The 15072-nt window shown below is 63.0% G+C and overlaps 1 protein-coding gene across 5 annotated transcripts; it reads left to right on the top strand.

Moving 5' to 3' along the window:
• Window positions 1-831: 831 nt before the first annotated feature.
• Window positions 832-13470, top strand: EXOC3L4 (exocyst complex component 3 like 4). Of its 5 annotated transcripts, XM_090265583.1 has the most exons (12): window positions 832-979; window positions 5328-5793; window positions 6694-7345; window positions 8248-8359; window positions 8596-8718; window positions 9092-9192; window positions 9315-9395; window positions 10701-10815; window positions 11295-11417; window positions 11506-11658; window positions 12194-12315; window positions 13253-13470. In XM_090265583.1, the coding sequence occupies exons 2-12, from the start codon at window positions 5379-5381 to the stop codon at window positions 13443-13445; spliced, it is 2190 nt and encodes a 729-aa protein (XP_090121709.1). In that variant the 5' UTR covers window positions 832-979; window positions 5328-5378; the 3' UTR covers window positions 13446-13470. The 5 variants fall into 5 exon arrangements, with proteins under 5 accessions (XP_090121709.1, XP_090121707.1, XP_090121705.1 ...); XM_090265581.1 differs by lacking the exon at window positions 9315-9395 and having other exon boundaries at window positions 5363-5793; XM_090265579.1 differs by lacking the exon at window positions 9315-9395.
• Window positions 13471-15072: the final 1602 nt, after the last annotated feature.

The raw sequence follows: 15072 nt of genomic DNA, 5'->3' as shown, positions 1-15072 counted from the left end.
ATTTCCCAGAAGAGGGAAAATTCTCCAACCTGATCCACGGGGGAGGATCAGGGCCGTCCTCCCACCCACCCAGCTCAGGTCCCCCCACCTTTGCTCACATGCTGACCCCTGCCCAGAAAGCCACCCCTCCTCAGCCCTGAGTGTAAGTAACCCTGTCAGCCCATGAGGGTTGGCATACGGCTGTTTCCCACCCCTCACCCCTGCCCACCAAGGCCCACGTTCCTGCTCCCCAGCTCTCAGGGCCAGGCAGCAACTCTCACAGAGGCGGATTTAATGGCGGGTGCACCAGGCACGCACGCTGGACCCCGACTTCTGAAGGGCCCCGCAAAACCCCAACTTTAGACTTTTTTTCCAATGACACCAAGTTTGGTTTCATATGTGCAATTTTTTATTGATTTAAAAATATGGTTAACATGTATTTTTATTTTCCCTGTCTCTCTATTTTTTAAGGGGTCCAATATTTTCTTCTGCGCCTGGGGCCTCCACCGTGAAACTCTCAGGATGAGCTTGGCCGGCAGGCCTGAGGCTGGCACCTCTGTCCTGGTGGGAGGGGTCCTTTCAGGCTCGGCAGCTGTGGCCTGGGGCTGGCAGTCACAGCAGTCCCCAGCAGTGTCCACTGCACCGCTCTGGGTGCTGTGCTCTGCGCTGCCCCCACCCCACCCCACCCATGGTCCCTGAACCTCAGCTTGAGCTCTGGGCAGCCAGGAATCAAAGGTTGGAGAGATTGCCTCTGGAATGGAAGGGGGTGGGACTGTTTCTGAAAGTGAAAGTATGGGGTCGGTTGGGGGGTGGGGCTGGGGCTGGGGGTGGGGCTGGTGGGCCTAGGCCGGCACTGGCGCAGCTGGGAAGTCCCAGCTGTTGGTCCCTCGCTCTGGCTGCTCCAGAGGCCTCACTGCCTGGGCCGGCTCTGGGGGCCCTGCTTCCTGGCCTGTCCTGGTGGCCCTGTTCCGCCAGGGCCCAGTGTCTACCTCCTCAGCAGGTATGTTCCATGCAGGTGGAGCAGGAAGGCCACAGGGGTGTCGTGGCCAGTGGGCGGGGACTCAAGGGACTCTGGACGATTCTAGTTCTACTAGTGGCTTTCCGGGCCAAGGGCCTCAGCTCAGAGTCCAGGCCAGAGTGCCAGCTCACCGCAGCGGACACACACATGCAGAAGGCAGACGGGCAGGGACAGAAAGACATGCGTGTGCAGGAACAGACAGCTGCGCACACTCACAGAGAGAAACACTCGCAGACCCTCGAGGCAGAGACCTTCTAGGTCAGGAGCACACACCGGGAGACCCGCCTGGGCCAACATGCATATGTGCAAAGCCCATACACGCGAAAGTGGGGACACGCCCACAGGCTTACACTCCTGCTACATTAGGTTGCTTATCTGTTTTCCTCGGGCCCCTGCCATGCACTAGCCCTGACTGAGACTGGGTCAGGCCTGCTCCCTGCCCTGGGGGGGGGGGTCCTGGCCAAAGGGCAGATGCCCCAAATCCTGTAACTCTTCCTCAGTCGTGGGAGAAGGTATGCCCAGGGCCACACCAGACTCAGAGCAGGAGGTGCTGACTGTACTTTGGGGCTCAGCTGATCAAGGAAGGCTTCTCGGAGGAGGAGCCGCTTGGGCTGAGCCTTGAAGGAGCTGGCAGCTGGAGAAGGCAGGGCTGAGGTCACTGGTGGCAGAGGGAACAGCCTGTGCAAAGGTGTGGGGGAGAACTGAGTGCTTCTGAGAAGTGAGGGGTGCTGAGTGAGTGGGAGGAGAGGCCAGAGGGGCCTTGAACACCCAGCTAAGGGGGCGTCTGTGATGCTCTGAGGTGATGGCTGTCCCAGTCATTTATGTTTTATTGCTATAGTTTTTTTTTTAACCCTCACCAGAGAATGTGTTTATTGATTTTTAGAGAGAGAGAAAGGGGGAGAGAGAAAGAGAGAAAAAAACATCGATGTGAGAGAGCTACATCGATTGGTTGCCTCCCATATGCACCTGACTTGGGAGAGAACCCACACCTAGGCATGTGCCCAGACCAGGAATTGGACCCCCAATCTTCTGGTGCACGGGACGATGCTCCAACCGACGGAGCCACCCAGCCAGGGCAAGGGGGAGTCTTTTAAGTGCCTTTTCTTCTTCCTTCCTTTCTTTCTTCCTTTCTTTTTTTCATTTTTGTTTAAAGATATTATTTATTTTCAGAGAGAGAGGAAAGGAGGGAGAAGGAGAGGGAGAGAAACATCAGTTGGTTGCCTCTTGCACATCCCTAACAGGGACCTGGCCTGCAACCCAGGCCTGTGCCCTGACTGGGAATCGAACCGGCGACCCTTCTGATCACAGGCCAGCACTCAGTCTATGGAGCCACAGCAGCCAGGGCTAAGTGCCTTTTTCTAAGAGACCTTTCTTGGGTATAGGAAAGCTATTTTCTAAGCAGACGATCACATCACCTATGAATGACAGTTTTATCAGGTCTTTCCCAGTCTTTAGATCTCTTATTTATTTGCCTTGTGTTAACAGACAAACATGGAATAGTTATGGTAAGAACATATCTGTCTTCTTCCTTATTTTTAGGAAGGGTTTCAAGGGAGTTTATGTTTTGGCAAGAGCCCCCACACACACACCTGCTTGCTCCGAGGAGACAGGATCCTAGGGTGGCTGTCCTGGCCCCATCGCTGGCTCTGCCGCTGCGTTGGCCTGTCCCGGGGAGTGTGGGGACCAGGACTGGGGCTGGTCCTGGGTTTCCTGGGCCTTGAAGCTCAGCTAGGGCTGAGCCCCAGATGCAGCCAGGGCTCCCGGACACTCAGGGCAATGGGGACAGAGAGGCAGGTAGGGGGCAGGGGCCCAGGTGGAGTCAGCAGAGACCAGCCTGAGGGACACCAGCGTGGAACCTGGCCGGGCCAGACCATGCAGGGATGACCCCGAAGCTGATGGTTTACTCTTCCTCCAGGCTGGCTCTGGGGTGACAGGGAGGCAGCAGATGGTCAGTGGTTCCAGGCCAGTAAGGAGGGCCCCATCACCACAGGGACAGTCCCCGTGCCCTGAGCAGACAGAGGTGCAGCACAGCCCCAAGGCTCCTTGGGCAGGGCTGAGGGCACTGGCACCCCTGGGTCCTGAAACCCGGGCCTGATTTGGAGAGCAAAGAGGGGCAGGCGGAGAGAGGGAGTAAGTAGCCTGAGCAGGGCCGGGATGCAGGACACGCTGCGGACTGAGCGGGTGCCCAGGGAGGCTGGAGACCACTGGGCCTGCATGGTGGGCTTCGAAGGCAGGCGGGGGGCTTGGGCTTGGCCTGGGGCTTGTGGGGACCACAGGAGGCTTAAAGCAGGAGAGTGACCTGGCAGTGCTCTGGGAAGGTCAAGAATGGCTTGGGAGCTGCAGGAGCAGGTCACAGTGGGGCTGAGGGACCAGCTGGGGTCCCTGGCCGCCCTCACGGTAGCTCTGGTTTGGGGTGAGGGTGGCTGAGCAGGCTCCATGAGCCCCAAGCAACCTCCCATGACGCCCAGCGACCAGCTGCTCCTCTTTCCCCCGGGATCTGCCTCTAGGTTCCCTGGCATCGGGGAGCTGCCCCCACCTTGGGTCCCTCTGCTTGGAGAAAGGTTCCCTTGGACAGCAACCCCGACATGCTAATTCTGGGGTGCAGGGAGCCTGTCTGGCTTCTGCTCCCAGGCTTCCATACAGATCTGGGTTGGTAGAGAGGCTCCCCACCCCTGAGCTGTGTGACTTAGGCAAGGCCCTGCCTCTCTCTGAGCCTGAGCCCTCACCTATGAAGTGGTGTGAATGGCACCGTGCAACTTTGTTGTCATAGGGATGTGATGAGTGCCAGGTATAAGCATTTACCAAGTGTGAGCTCTTCCCGCCCACAGCAGGAGCCATCTTGTCCTTTGCCCACACCCTCCTGGGGACGGCCCAACCACAGGGGGGCGCACAGCACAGCTGGAATGGTTCTCTTCCTCACCACCCCTGCCACCGCTGGGTGCTCAGGGGCACCAGGGAGTGGGGAGTGGCGGGGACACCCAACTCCCGTCACAATGCTCCCTGCCTTGTGTGGGCCAGTCTGAGGCAGGGCAGTGTCCCTGATGGTGACCTGTGGCTGGGGTGGGGCTGATAAGGCTCCCATAGATCACCTGGGCCTGCCCTCCCTCAGTAGGGCCTCCTTCCAGCTGCCCGGTGGCCTCAGGGAGAGGAAGGTAGGCCCCTGCCACCTCCTTGCATGTTTGGCCCCTGGACAGAAGTTTCACTGGAGGGGGGTGGGTGGGTGAGGTCTGGGCCCTGCCCACCCCAAGCAAACCAAAGCCTGAGCAGACTGGCCTTTGTCCCATGGTGAGGGGGGGACCTGGGAGCAAGCCGGGGCTCAGCGTCTGGGTCGTGACTTCAGCAGGTCCTGCCTTTCCTTTGGCCCCCGTTTCCCCAAGGTCACAGTGAAACCTTACACCCGCCCACGCTGGGACCTCCTGCCCAGCAGTCAGAGAAGAGTCTCTCCTCTCTCCCACCCCTCGCTTAACCTACAGCCAAAAAGTCCAGCATAGCCTTGCTGGGCTGAAAGGGAAAGTGGGCAGAATTTGGGGGGCCTGGAGGGTGGGGCAGGGCCAGCCTCTGGTCTGCACCCCACACCCCAGGGGCCTCCTCCTTACTGCCTATGGGACCAGGGCTGGAGCCACTGCAGGGGAGGTGGGGGAGACGCGATGGGTGAGAAACTTCAATGGGCGCCCCGGCCCCGGGTTAAATATAGACCCGTGGCCTGCCCTGCCCCTCGCCCCGGCGGACTGTGGGCCCGCGATAAGCTGGTCTCTGCTGACGGCCTCATGCCTAGGCTGCGCCCCTCAGCTCTGGGATGCCCCAGGAGGGGGTAGCCTCCCACGGCACTCTCTGAGCGCCCCTTTGAGCAGAAGCAGTTTGGCCTGATCTGCTGAATGGACAGGGAGCTGAGGGCTCTGGGGAGCAGTGAATGCTCCAAGTGGTGGTGGGCATTTTAGGCCTGAGGACCCAGGGTCCAGGAAGTCCTGGATGTGGTTGCTGGGTCCACCCAGGAAACTGTGGGCTGTGGGCTGGGCCGGGCCTCAGAAACTGCATGTCCAACTCCTCTCTCCAACTTGGATGGAAGATCCAGCCTGACAGAGCCCGTGAAGACGGGCACCTGGGGGAGACTCTTGGAAGGTGGCATCAGGGAAGGCTTCCTGGAGGAAGTAGCTGTCTACATTAGCACTGGCTGCTACCTGGCACACAGACAGCACTAGCTATGAGAGCTGCCCGGGAACACTCCATCTGGATGGCCTGGGTCTCACATCCTGGGGCAAGCTTCCCTGGCCAAGCCGCTGGGCACCCCCAGCCCCATGGGGCTCTTGCGAGTCTCTGTTCTGCTCCCCAGGGCTGGCACCTCCCAAGTTTCCTCTTCATTCCCAGCTCTTCTGCCGCCAAGATGCCGACACCTCGGACAGCGACCCTTGGGCTGGAGCTGCACAGCCCCAAGGAGCCTGTGGAGCCGCAGACCCCAGTGAAAGGCACGCGTCGGGCCAGCAGCGGGGAAGCGCCCAGTGCCCACCGTGAGGACCCGAGGCCAGGCCTGGGTACCTTCCGGCGGGCCTTCTCCAGGGTGGGCCAGCGGGCCTCGGGCCGGGCCTCCGAGGAGGACTCCGGCCTGCTCCGGCGCAGCTCCCGCTTCCTGTTCCGGTCCTTACGGCGCACCCTGGATGACAGCCCAGCTACTGACCAGGGCCGGGCCGCCGCTGTGCCAGGAGCAGGCCCCCGCCCCGAGGTGGCCGCTGGGGCTATTGATGGTGTCATCCCGCAGTCGCCCACCAGGGTGGGACCTGAGGAACTGGAACCTGAGGCAGGTGGGCTGCACGAACAACACTAAGCATGGATGAGGACCTGAGGCCAGAGGGTGGAATAGCGCAGCCCAGCGCCCCCAGTAGGCTCTCCTCCCAGCTCCCCAAGCCCTCGCCCCTGCACAAGTGCATTTCAAATTCTCCCAGCATCTCAACAAGGGGAGAAAAGTGAGGCTCGGAGAGGTGAGGGCACTGGCCTCAAGTCTCACCACTGGAAGTGGAGAGATGGGATTTGAATCCAGACTTGCCTGGCTCCAGACCTCTGGCCTCTTACAGCCTTCCTGGCTCCGGGCCAAACAAGAGTGCTGGACAGGCCCTGGCCCCTTGGGTCACAGGGTCACAGGGCTTGCATGGGAGCCATGGCTGCCTGGAGGGGAGGTCAGGGGGCTGCCCAGGAGAGGACACGCAGGAGCTGCGCCCTGAGGGGGTATGTGCAGGGGGAAGGTAGAGGGCTCCTAGGGCTGGGGGCTGGCCCAGAGGAGGGGGCAGCACAAATTGCTTAAGCTGGACACTGGGTCAGGGGCCTGGGGTTGCGTGACCCGCCCAGCCTGAGCTCTGATCCCATGGACCAGCAGTAAGGACTGCACCTGAGGTCACCAGGCCCAGCTCCGCAGAGCTGGGGTGGGGATGGGAGCAGAGGTGAAGGTAGGGGCTCGGGGCCTGGAGGCAGGGAGGCAGGGGCTGATTCACATTGCTGTTGTCGGCCAGGCTTGGGCCTGAGGTTCTGCCATTTCAAAGGTGATTCCGGGGACAGGTCCCAGCAGCTGGGGATGTAGCTCCTGGAGCGGGCCTTCAGCTGAACTCTGGGGCCAGGCAGCGCAGCTCCGGACGGGTCAGATGTGGGTCTACAGGCCTCCTGGGGCAGGCCCCCTCACTGCCCCTCTCTTTGCCTGTCCTTGAAAAAAGGCAAATCTGTGGCGGATCTCATCACCGAGTGGCAACTGCTGGCAGCCTTTAAACAGCTGCAGCACCTGGAGATGCAGCTAGTGGCCGAGAAAGCTTCACACACCTACGAGCAGGACCCCACAGGCTTCGCACGGCGTGCCATGGACGTGTGCCTGCACTACGACGGGCTGGGCGCGGAGATCCGCACCATCGTGCGTGAGACGCTGGGCCCTAACGGCATGGACCCGGCCGCGCTGGCAGAGCTGGCCCAAGTAGTGCGCGCCGAAGAGGAGGCCCACCCGGGGCCCCCTGCCGATGGCGACTTCCTGCGCACCCCACGCCACTGGCGCCAGCAATGGGAGGACGCGGTGCGGCGGAGTGCGCAGGAGCGCGTGCAGCAAGTGGTCGCCCCAGAGGCCTCCGAGGTAGGCGAGGGTGCCTCGGACCTTGCCCGACTTCTGGCCGAGCTTGGCGGCTTGGTTCGCCGCGACCTGCAGAAGGTGCAGTTGGAGGTGCAGCCCGCTTATGCGGCCGCCGGCTTCCCGGCGTGGGAGACTTACCGTCGAGCCTACCACGGTGCGGTGGCCCAGCGCCTCCAGGAGCTCGCGCACAACGCCCGCGGCTGCGAGCAGCTCTACACCCTGCTGGACTGGGCCGCCAACGTCTACGGCAGGTGAGGTCTCAGCCAGGGAGCGTGGAGGGCAGGGAGTATGGCTGGCGCTGCCCGCCCCAGGCCTTCAAACCTGCTCTGAGGACCTCAGGGAACATCCTTCTCCCTTTCCTCCCTGGGAGAGGGCTGGTGATTGGACGTGAGAATTCCCGGAGGCCATTGACACTCAAGAGGCCACCTGTGCTCGGGTCCCAGAAACTGGAAAGCGTCAGAGGAAGGGTCCTACCCCGGTAGGGAACCCAGTTAGAGGGCCTGTGCTAATGTACATGGTGCCTTTAAATGGATTAGAAAAGGGCGCCCCTGCAGGCAGGACACTACCGCAGGCTCGCAGCGGCTTGGGTTTTACCCATTCTCCCCTGGGGTGGCCACCTAGGAGCAGAGCACAGGCCGGGTCCACTCAGGCTCTGCGCCGTGTGACGGGGTGGATTGCCTCTCCACTGAGCGCTCCCCAGCCCCACAGGCCGGAGAGTGTGGGAGGAGGGTGCCTAAAGTCCTGGGCACCTGAATTTGCTGTGTGTACTCAGGCAGGTACTCGCCCCTTCTCTGGACTTCCCTGGCGTGGGCAGGTTCCTGAGCTGTGTGGAACCGCGGGTGCTTAGAGCTCAGTTTTGGGTGTACCCCGACCATGAGTGTAGAGGTCACTTCCGAGGCAGCCAGGCCGAGGTTCATCTGGATAGCTGTTCTTATACAGTCGAATTGTTAGTGCCAGGGAACCCAGCAGAGAGGAGCTTGGGGGGTGAGGTGGGGCTGGCACAGAATCCCGGAGGGTGGGATGCGGGGCAGAGTGTGTAATGAGAGACCGAGGGGACCCTGCAGTGGTGGTGGCAATGGTGTTAGGCTTGGAGACTGGCCAGAGGGGCGAGGGGGACAGCGGCTACCTCATCAGCCCCCACCCTATCTTCCAGTCCCAAGTTCCTGGGTGCCTCGGATCTGACTCTGCCCACGGAGCCGCTGCCCCCACTCCTGGCACCTGACGTGTGGGCCCAGCTGGAGAGCGACTACACCAGCTTCCTAGAGGTTAGGCCCGGGCAGGGTCCGGCTGCAGGGCCTAGATTGAGCCCCCCCACCCCCATGCCCCGAGCCCCACAGTAGGGAGGCGCAGGGCCAGGACCGCTGGAGAGTGCTGGCAGCAGCTGTTGCCCTGGCTAGGTGGCCTTTGTCTCCGAGGCGTGCCATGGGGCTCGGGAAGTAGGGGACACCTGGATCTCCTTCCTGGGAGGGGCTCACAGCGCCCTCTTCCCCACCCCGCACAGACCAAGATCTCGAGCTGCTTCGATGAAATCTTGCGGCTAGAGCAGAGGTGCTGGGCAGCCGCCAAGGCCCCCGAGGTGCTACAGGGCCGTTACCACACCCCGCTGTCCATCGATGTCCACATGGTGCGCCAGGGAGTGGGGCTGAGGAGGGACCCTATGCTTGCTCTTAGGCAGCGTGTGGTTCCCCTCGCAGTGGAGACACCCAAAGCTATAAAATGCAGTCCGAACCTCCCCTCCCCCTTAGACAGGAGCTTGAAGCCCCCCGTGGGACGGGACGAGGGGCCCGGGGCTGCACAGCCAGGCCGGGGCGCCAGGGCACCGCTTGCCAAGTGGCAGCAGGTCTGGGAGTTGGGAGGGTTGCCCCCGCGCTGAGGCCGCTGGAAGCTGGATCCGAGACCGTGAGGCCGAGCGGGGCGGCCTGGAGACGTCGCTGGGGGCCTAAGAGCCTTGGGGTCCCGGGCCCAGATGAGGGCTCAGCGTGTGGCATCACTCGCAGCTGGTGGCAGAGCACGTGAAGGCGGCGGAGTCCATCTCCGCGGAGCTGAAGGCCACCACCTTGCGGATCTGCGCGCGGGCGCTTGGCCTCTTCGTGTCCAGGTGCGGACGCCTCCCCGGCCAGGGTGTGGCCCCGAGGGGAGGGGGGCACCGAAGGGAGGGGGGCCCGGGCTTACAGCGCGGCTGCGAGGTCTCCTCACGGGCTCTGCGTGCCCCGCCCCCAGGTTTGAGAAAGCTTTCCTGGAGTCCGAGGCCGTGACCGAGCCGCACCTGGGCGCCAACATCAACGCGCTGCAGGAGCTCCGGTGCGTCCCTCCGGCTCCTGCTCGGGGCGCCGCCCAGCGCGGCCGCGGGTGCGCGCGGGCGGGACAGACTCGGGCCCGGGCTGCGCGGGATTCCCGGGAGGCCTCCAGGAATGCCCCTCTCTCGCCGCCGTCCCCGCTGTGGGGTCCTCCCTCTGCCCCGCGGAGCCGTCTCTGCACGGGGTGCGGGCGTTCCCAGGCTGTGCAGAGGCCGAAAGGTTCCAGCGCCCCCGTCGGCGCGCTCTGTCCATTCCGGTCAACTTGGGCTGTTTCTTTCCTCCGTTCATCCCAGCCAGCGTTCTTTCTCTCCGGACACCCCCTTTTCAGGGATGCAGGGCTAGGGTGGGCCCTTCTGCCCCCCGGAGGGCCGGCAGTGGCTCGACTGTGCTCCCCTTCTGCGCCTTCAAACCCAGGCCAAGCCTCAGTGTCCCCCAGCCACTCTGGGCACTGACGCTGAGCGTCCTGGTTCAGACCCCCCGTCCCGCTGTGCACTCCCAGCGGGGTGCCTGAACGTGTCACCTCCCTTCCTGTGCCGCCTTTCCTTAGCTGTCAAGTGGAGATCAGGGCACCTGCTCCCTAGGACTCAGAGGACCTTGTTCATATCCACTCTTCGCAAGCATTTGTGATGTGCCAGGCACTGTGCTTACCCACCTGATGTGTGTCTTCCTACGAATGGTGTCCCCATGTACAGATGGGAAAGTGAGGCTCAGAAAAGAAATGCCACTTGTCCGCAGTCACACTGCCACTATGTGCTGGACCTGAAACCTGCACCAGGCCTATCTGGATCCAAAGCAAAACCAGGATGAGAACACTCTCTTGTCCCTAGTCTGTGCCAAGCCCATCCAATCAGCCCCACGGAGCATCCTCCACCCCTTGGTAGGCAGGCAGCTTCTGACCCAGCCCCTTCTGTGTCCCTGAATATCCTCAACAGTGGAATGGGGACATTGTCACCTTCAGGGAGGCAGCCATGAGGTTCTAAAAAGGACCCCCTGCGCCAGGCTCGGTTGTGCTGCACTATCCAGGAGGGATGAGGCCTGGCCCAGAGCTGCCCCAGGGGAGCTCTGCCATGCAGTGGGCCACCACCACCATCCTGTGGACCTGCCCCTCCCGGATCGGCTCCTGGGGCTTTGGCACTGTCCCCTCACCGACTCCACTCCCAGCACTACTATATACATTGTGTGGCCTTCCCATTATAGTCTAAGTGAGTGGGGTTGATAAGGCACCTAGCCTGCATGACCACATGCCGGGCCTTGTCCCCAGCCTGCTCCCACTTGCCCACTTTGTCACCTGTCCTGGCCCCCTCCCCAGGACCAGTCTTCTGGCCAGGTTCTCAGGAGCCTTTGCAGAACTGGAGGAGCCCCTGGTGGCTGCCATCTGCATTTTTCAGAAGCGATTGCTCCAGGGTTTTCAGCGTGATGTGCAGGTGAGTGGCACAGACTCTTCTCTTCCTACTTCCCACACCCAGAAGATGCCCCCATGCCCTGGAGTCTGGGGGCCCAACATTCATTTACTCCAGGGGCAGCTTCAGGGGTGGCGTGTCGGGGGTGGGCAGGGACCCTAGACAAGTTCCCAGCTGGGCAGACACGGTCGGTCTCCACTTCCTGGTCCCAGAAACCGGGCAACTCACCCAGCAAGGCCTGGCTAGAGGCTCGCACTAAAACCCTGGCACCTGGAACTCAGGATTCCTGGGAAGGGCCTAGTGACATAATTTGTGGTAGGAGAGCTGTCACTAGAGCACTGTGTAGAGAAGGGGGTCAAACAGACCCCCAGAGTTCCTTCCTGTTGACAGATTGTCCCCAGGCCTGAAATGCCCGTCAGGAGCCCTGCACTAGGTGCTCAGGGGAGGGCCTAGTGGATGGGGAACATGGTTATAGGGTTCCCGCCGCTCATCCTCGCCCCCAGCCACTCTTCAGGGTCCTGTGCACCAAAGCCTGGCTGACACAGGAAGATGTACTGCAGCCCCTCATGGACAAGGTAGTGGCCTTTGCCCACCACCTGGAGCACGTGGCCCCACTTCATGCGCAGGTATCTGTAAGGGACAGGGCCCTGGTGGGTTCGTGCCCAAAGCCAGGCCATTGACCCTGACCCTGCCCCTGCCACCCCGACCGCCCAGGAGACTCTGCAGGAGGCGCACCGCTACGTGGTCCGCGAGTACCTGGCGCAGGCGCTGAGGCCGCATGAGCGGTTCCGGGGCATGGAGCGCAGGACCAGCTCCCAGAAGATGGGCCAGGACGGCCAGGCCATTGGCGACACCTTCCAGGGCTTGGTAGGAGCGTCGTCAGACTGCTTCAGCGCTAGCCTCCGCCTCCGCGGGGCTCTGGCCCGCCCAGTCCAACCCAGTCCAGCCCAGCTGCAGCAGGAGCCCCCCTCGCCCCCCGCCGCGGTCCGCCAGCCCAGGAGGGGCGGGGCCAGGGCGGCACTTGGCATACGTTTGCATACATTTGCATACATTTTGTGGGGTTAGTGGGGACAGAGCAAGGGTCCGCTGCATCTGGTGGGTGGGGCTGTGGGAGGCCTGGACCTGCAGCCTTTGGCGCTGAGGCACCTCCTCCCTACACGCACACCCCCTCCTCGGGCTGCTGGCGCTGCACGCGCTGTCTGCCTCCAGGCAGGACTTCCGGCCCGCGCCTCACTTTACCCATCTGAGCAGAGGCGGGGGGACACTGAGCTGTGCCTCGAGGAGGGTGATGACTAGCGTGCTACGGCGAGTCTGCGTTCGGAGCCCTGCGTCCTGCTGCGGGCCAAGGGGGCTCCCGGCGAGGTGGCCAGCCCCAACACACGGCGTCCCCTGCCTCCGCCAGGGCTCGGGAGCCACGTGGCTGGACCAGGCGATCCCGTGCGTGGCTGACATACTGGGCGAGACTGACAAAGACGACATCCAGCGGCACCTGGAGGCGCTCATCCGGAGCTACCCCGACATCAGGTCTGTACCCCCACCTGTTACCCCGGGTTCCAAGGCAGTGGTGTGGGGCCCTGGGGTCGGGGGGTTCCGTGCCTTCTCAAGGGTCCTAGGGCTTGTGGGTGGACAAGTGAGGAGCCTGAGGGAGGGCCCTGGGAAAGGGGCTTTCCTTTCCTCCTAACCTACTCTCTGTGGGTTTTGTTCAGTCCCCTGGTGGAATGGGGGACCACTGGGGTCTGAGCAGGCTCTGGCCCCTCTTTGGGTGTCTGATGGTGGAGATACATCCCCACCGGGGAGTTTCGGGGGAGGCATGGCCCCCACCTCCCAGGCAAAACCCTCTCTGGAAGCCCTAGCCAAGAGGGAAGAGGCTTTGTTCCCAGGGTGTGTGTTGGGGAGAGGAGGGGTGAGTCATCGAACTTGTGGAAATCCCAGCCAGAACCTTTCCATGACCTTGGAGATTCTAGGATGGGGGAGGGCACAGAAAGCCCCTTCCCAGCCCCACAGCTCCACCACCCCTCTGCCCCCCGAGAATTCCCTTCCTAGCTGGTCGTGTCTGACTTTGACTCAGGGTGACGGCCCCCTCCCAGTGCTCTGGGGCTCCCCTCCTGGCCCCTAGGGGTTCTGCTGCCCCCAGTGGCCCTGCTCCCTGATGTTCCTGGGGGTGGCGCTTGGGCACGGACCCCCGCCTCCCCTGCCCTTCTCCTCCCTGCCTGTCTGGGGCGCCCCGCACCGCGCTCTCAGGTGGTGCCCCGCCCCGCCTCCCCTCCCCCCACTGCGTTTCCTGGACCCCTGCAGAGGCTGCCTCCCCGTCCGCAGCCCCTTCTCTGCACCTGGCTGGGCCCCCCTGGGAGCACTGCTCCTGCTAGCCCCTCTCAGACCGGACTCAGGGAATGTGGGTGCACTCCTGGCTCCAGCCCGAGCCAGGGGTTCCCCTCACCTGGGGCTTGGGGTGTCACTCTAGGCGTGACCACGTGCTGGCCATTCTGGCCCTGCGCCGCCTGGGCCGCCACCGGAACCAGCGCCTCCTGCAGCTTGCCCAGGGCCTGCTGAGGGCCGCAGCCAAGGCGGGGGGCGCCGGGGCCCCCGGGGGCCGCGTGCTCTTCGAGGAGATCGAGGTGCCCACCTCCGTGGATGTGCTGCTCACCTGCATCTAGTGCTCCTGGACCTGAGGGCAGAGCGCAGGGGCGCTGCAGCAGGGGAGCGCCAGCCACGGTCCCCCAGGCTCTGAGTCCTGAGCTAGGAGTCCCGGGAGGCACCCTCCGTCCACCCTGCCCCCCACCTGAAGCCCAGAGTCATGGAATTTTCATCCTCAGCCAAGCATGGGCCAGAAGGAAGAGCAATAACAGAGGCATTTCAGGCATCTGCGGGGGAAGGGGGCTGGGCAGAGGCTCCCTTCCATCCTGCCCACCAGGGAAGGCCTCTGCCGAAGTGTCCGGCACCACCCCCAGTTTGAAAGTGAAGAACAGAGTATTTAAAAATAAACATGAATTAAAATGGTGCCCCCTCAGGAGGGGCAGGGCCAAGCTGGCTGGGAGCAGGAGGTCTGGGTCCCCATGTACGAGAGGCCTGCTGGAAGGTTCTGCGGTGACCCCACTTAGTGGATGACCCTTTCCTGCCCATTGTGCCAATGGGGAGACTGAGGCAGGCCCAGAGCTGAAAAGGTCTGCACCTGTAGCTACAGAGCAAAACGGGCTTTGACCCTGGAACTCGGAGTCCACTGGCCTCTTCGGCCAAGTAAACTTCGCCCGGCAGGGCGGGCACTGCTCGGTGCCGCGCTAAGCGAGCCTGCACCCTGGAGATGGGGAGAGGGCAGGGTCTGTTCTGTAGCGTAGGTCGGGTATTTGGGTCAGATGTGAGAGGGACTTCCCAGTTGTGGGGCGGCTGTTATGCACGTGAAATCCATCAAGTGGGGGCTGACCCTACAGGTCTCAGTTCTGGAGGGGGCGCTGCAAGGAGCTCACCCCGGTGTCCACCTGTGTCCCCTCCCCCATCCTTCTCCCATGAAAAGCTGGCACCGAAGTTTGGCTCCAGCCTTCGGGTGAGGCTGCTGGAAAACTCACTGACCCTGGCAACCTTGGGCTTAGCGGGGAGCTGGGTGCTGAGATGAGGGGGTTCACAAGGAGACACTGAGACCGGCAACAGTAGGTGCTCCCGCTAATACCCCTCTGTGGAGGCCCCCACTGTCTTTCTGGACCTGACCCCAACCACGGCAGAGCTCGGGAGCAGGCAGCTGTGGGGGGGCCAAGGTTCAAAGAGCCCTACGAAGCTGAGTCTCCTAAGCACAGGCCAAGGGGCCCGAAAGGCTGCTCGGCTGGGTGGGCGGGACACGCGGCTCCCCGCTCCTCCTGTGCCCCCCTGCAGTGCCCGGCCGGTCTGTCCTGTGCCTTCCGCCAAGGCTGGGGTGCAGAGCCTGAGCTGCATCCTGTTCCAGCCCTGGGAGTGGGGGTGGGGCGGGAGCAGGTACCAGGGGCTGCCCCTCCCTGGGTGCACGGGGGCGGGGGCGGGGGGCCAGGGGGCGGCTAGAGGCTGGTGGCGAGGAAGAGAGGGTGTTTCCAGGCCTCCTTGAATGGGGAACCTGGCAGGGTGGGGGTGGGTGGGGCAAGAATGAGCAAGAGGAGAGGCTGGGGTTCCCAGGCTCCAGGGTTGAGCCAGGGCAGGACGTGAGTGAGAGCCGCCACGGACAAGCTGTCCTGTGTCAGCGGGGAAACCGGGGCCAGCAGATGGAGAGGTCGGCCCTGCTTCAAGCCACACCCCCACTCCCAGCCCCTCCGCACCCCGCAC

Source organism: Furipterus horrens, unplaced genomic scaffold (genome assembly GCF_987537825.1).
Source record: "Furipterus horrens unplaced genomic scaffold, mFurHor1.1.pri manual_scaffold_21, whole genome shotgun sequence".
Lineage (NCBI taxonomy): Eukaryota > Metazoa > Chordata > Mammalia > Chiroptera > Furipteridae > Furipterus > Furipterus horrens.
The sequence above is the reverse complement of the archived record's forward strand: the minus strand, read 5'-3'. Positions and strand labels throughout refer to the sequence as shown.

Bases quoted from the DNA above. Each gene is read 5' to 3' on its own strand.
- EXOC3L4 (XM_090265583.1), top strand. From the start codon at position 5,379: ATGCCGACACCTCGGACAGCGACCCTTGGGCTGGAGCTGCACAGCCCC. The intron at 10,816-11,294 runs GTGAGTGGCACA...CCTCGCCCCCAG, and splicing joins GTTTTCAGCGTGATGTGCAG to CCACTCTTCAGGGTCCTGTG. The intron at 11,418-11,505 runs GTATCTGTAAGG...CCGACCGCCCAG, and splicing joins TGGCCCCACTTCATGCGCAG to GAGACTCTGCAGGAGGCGCA.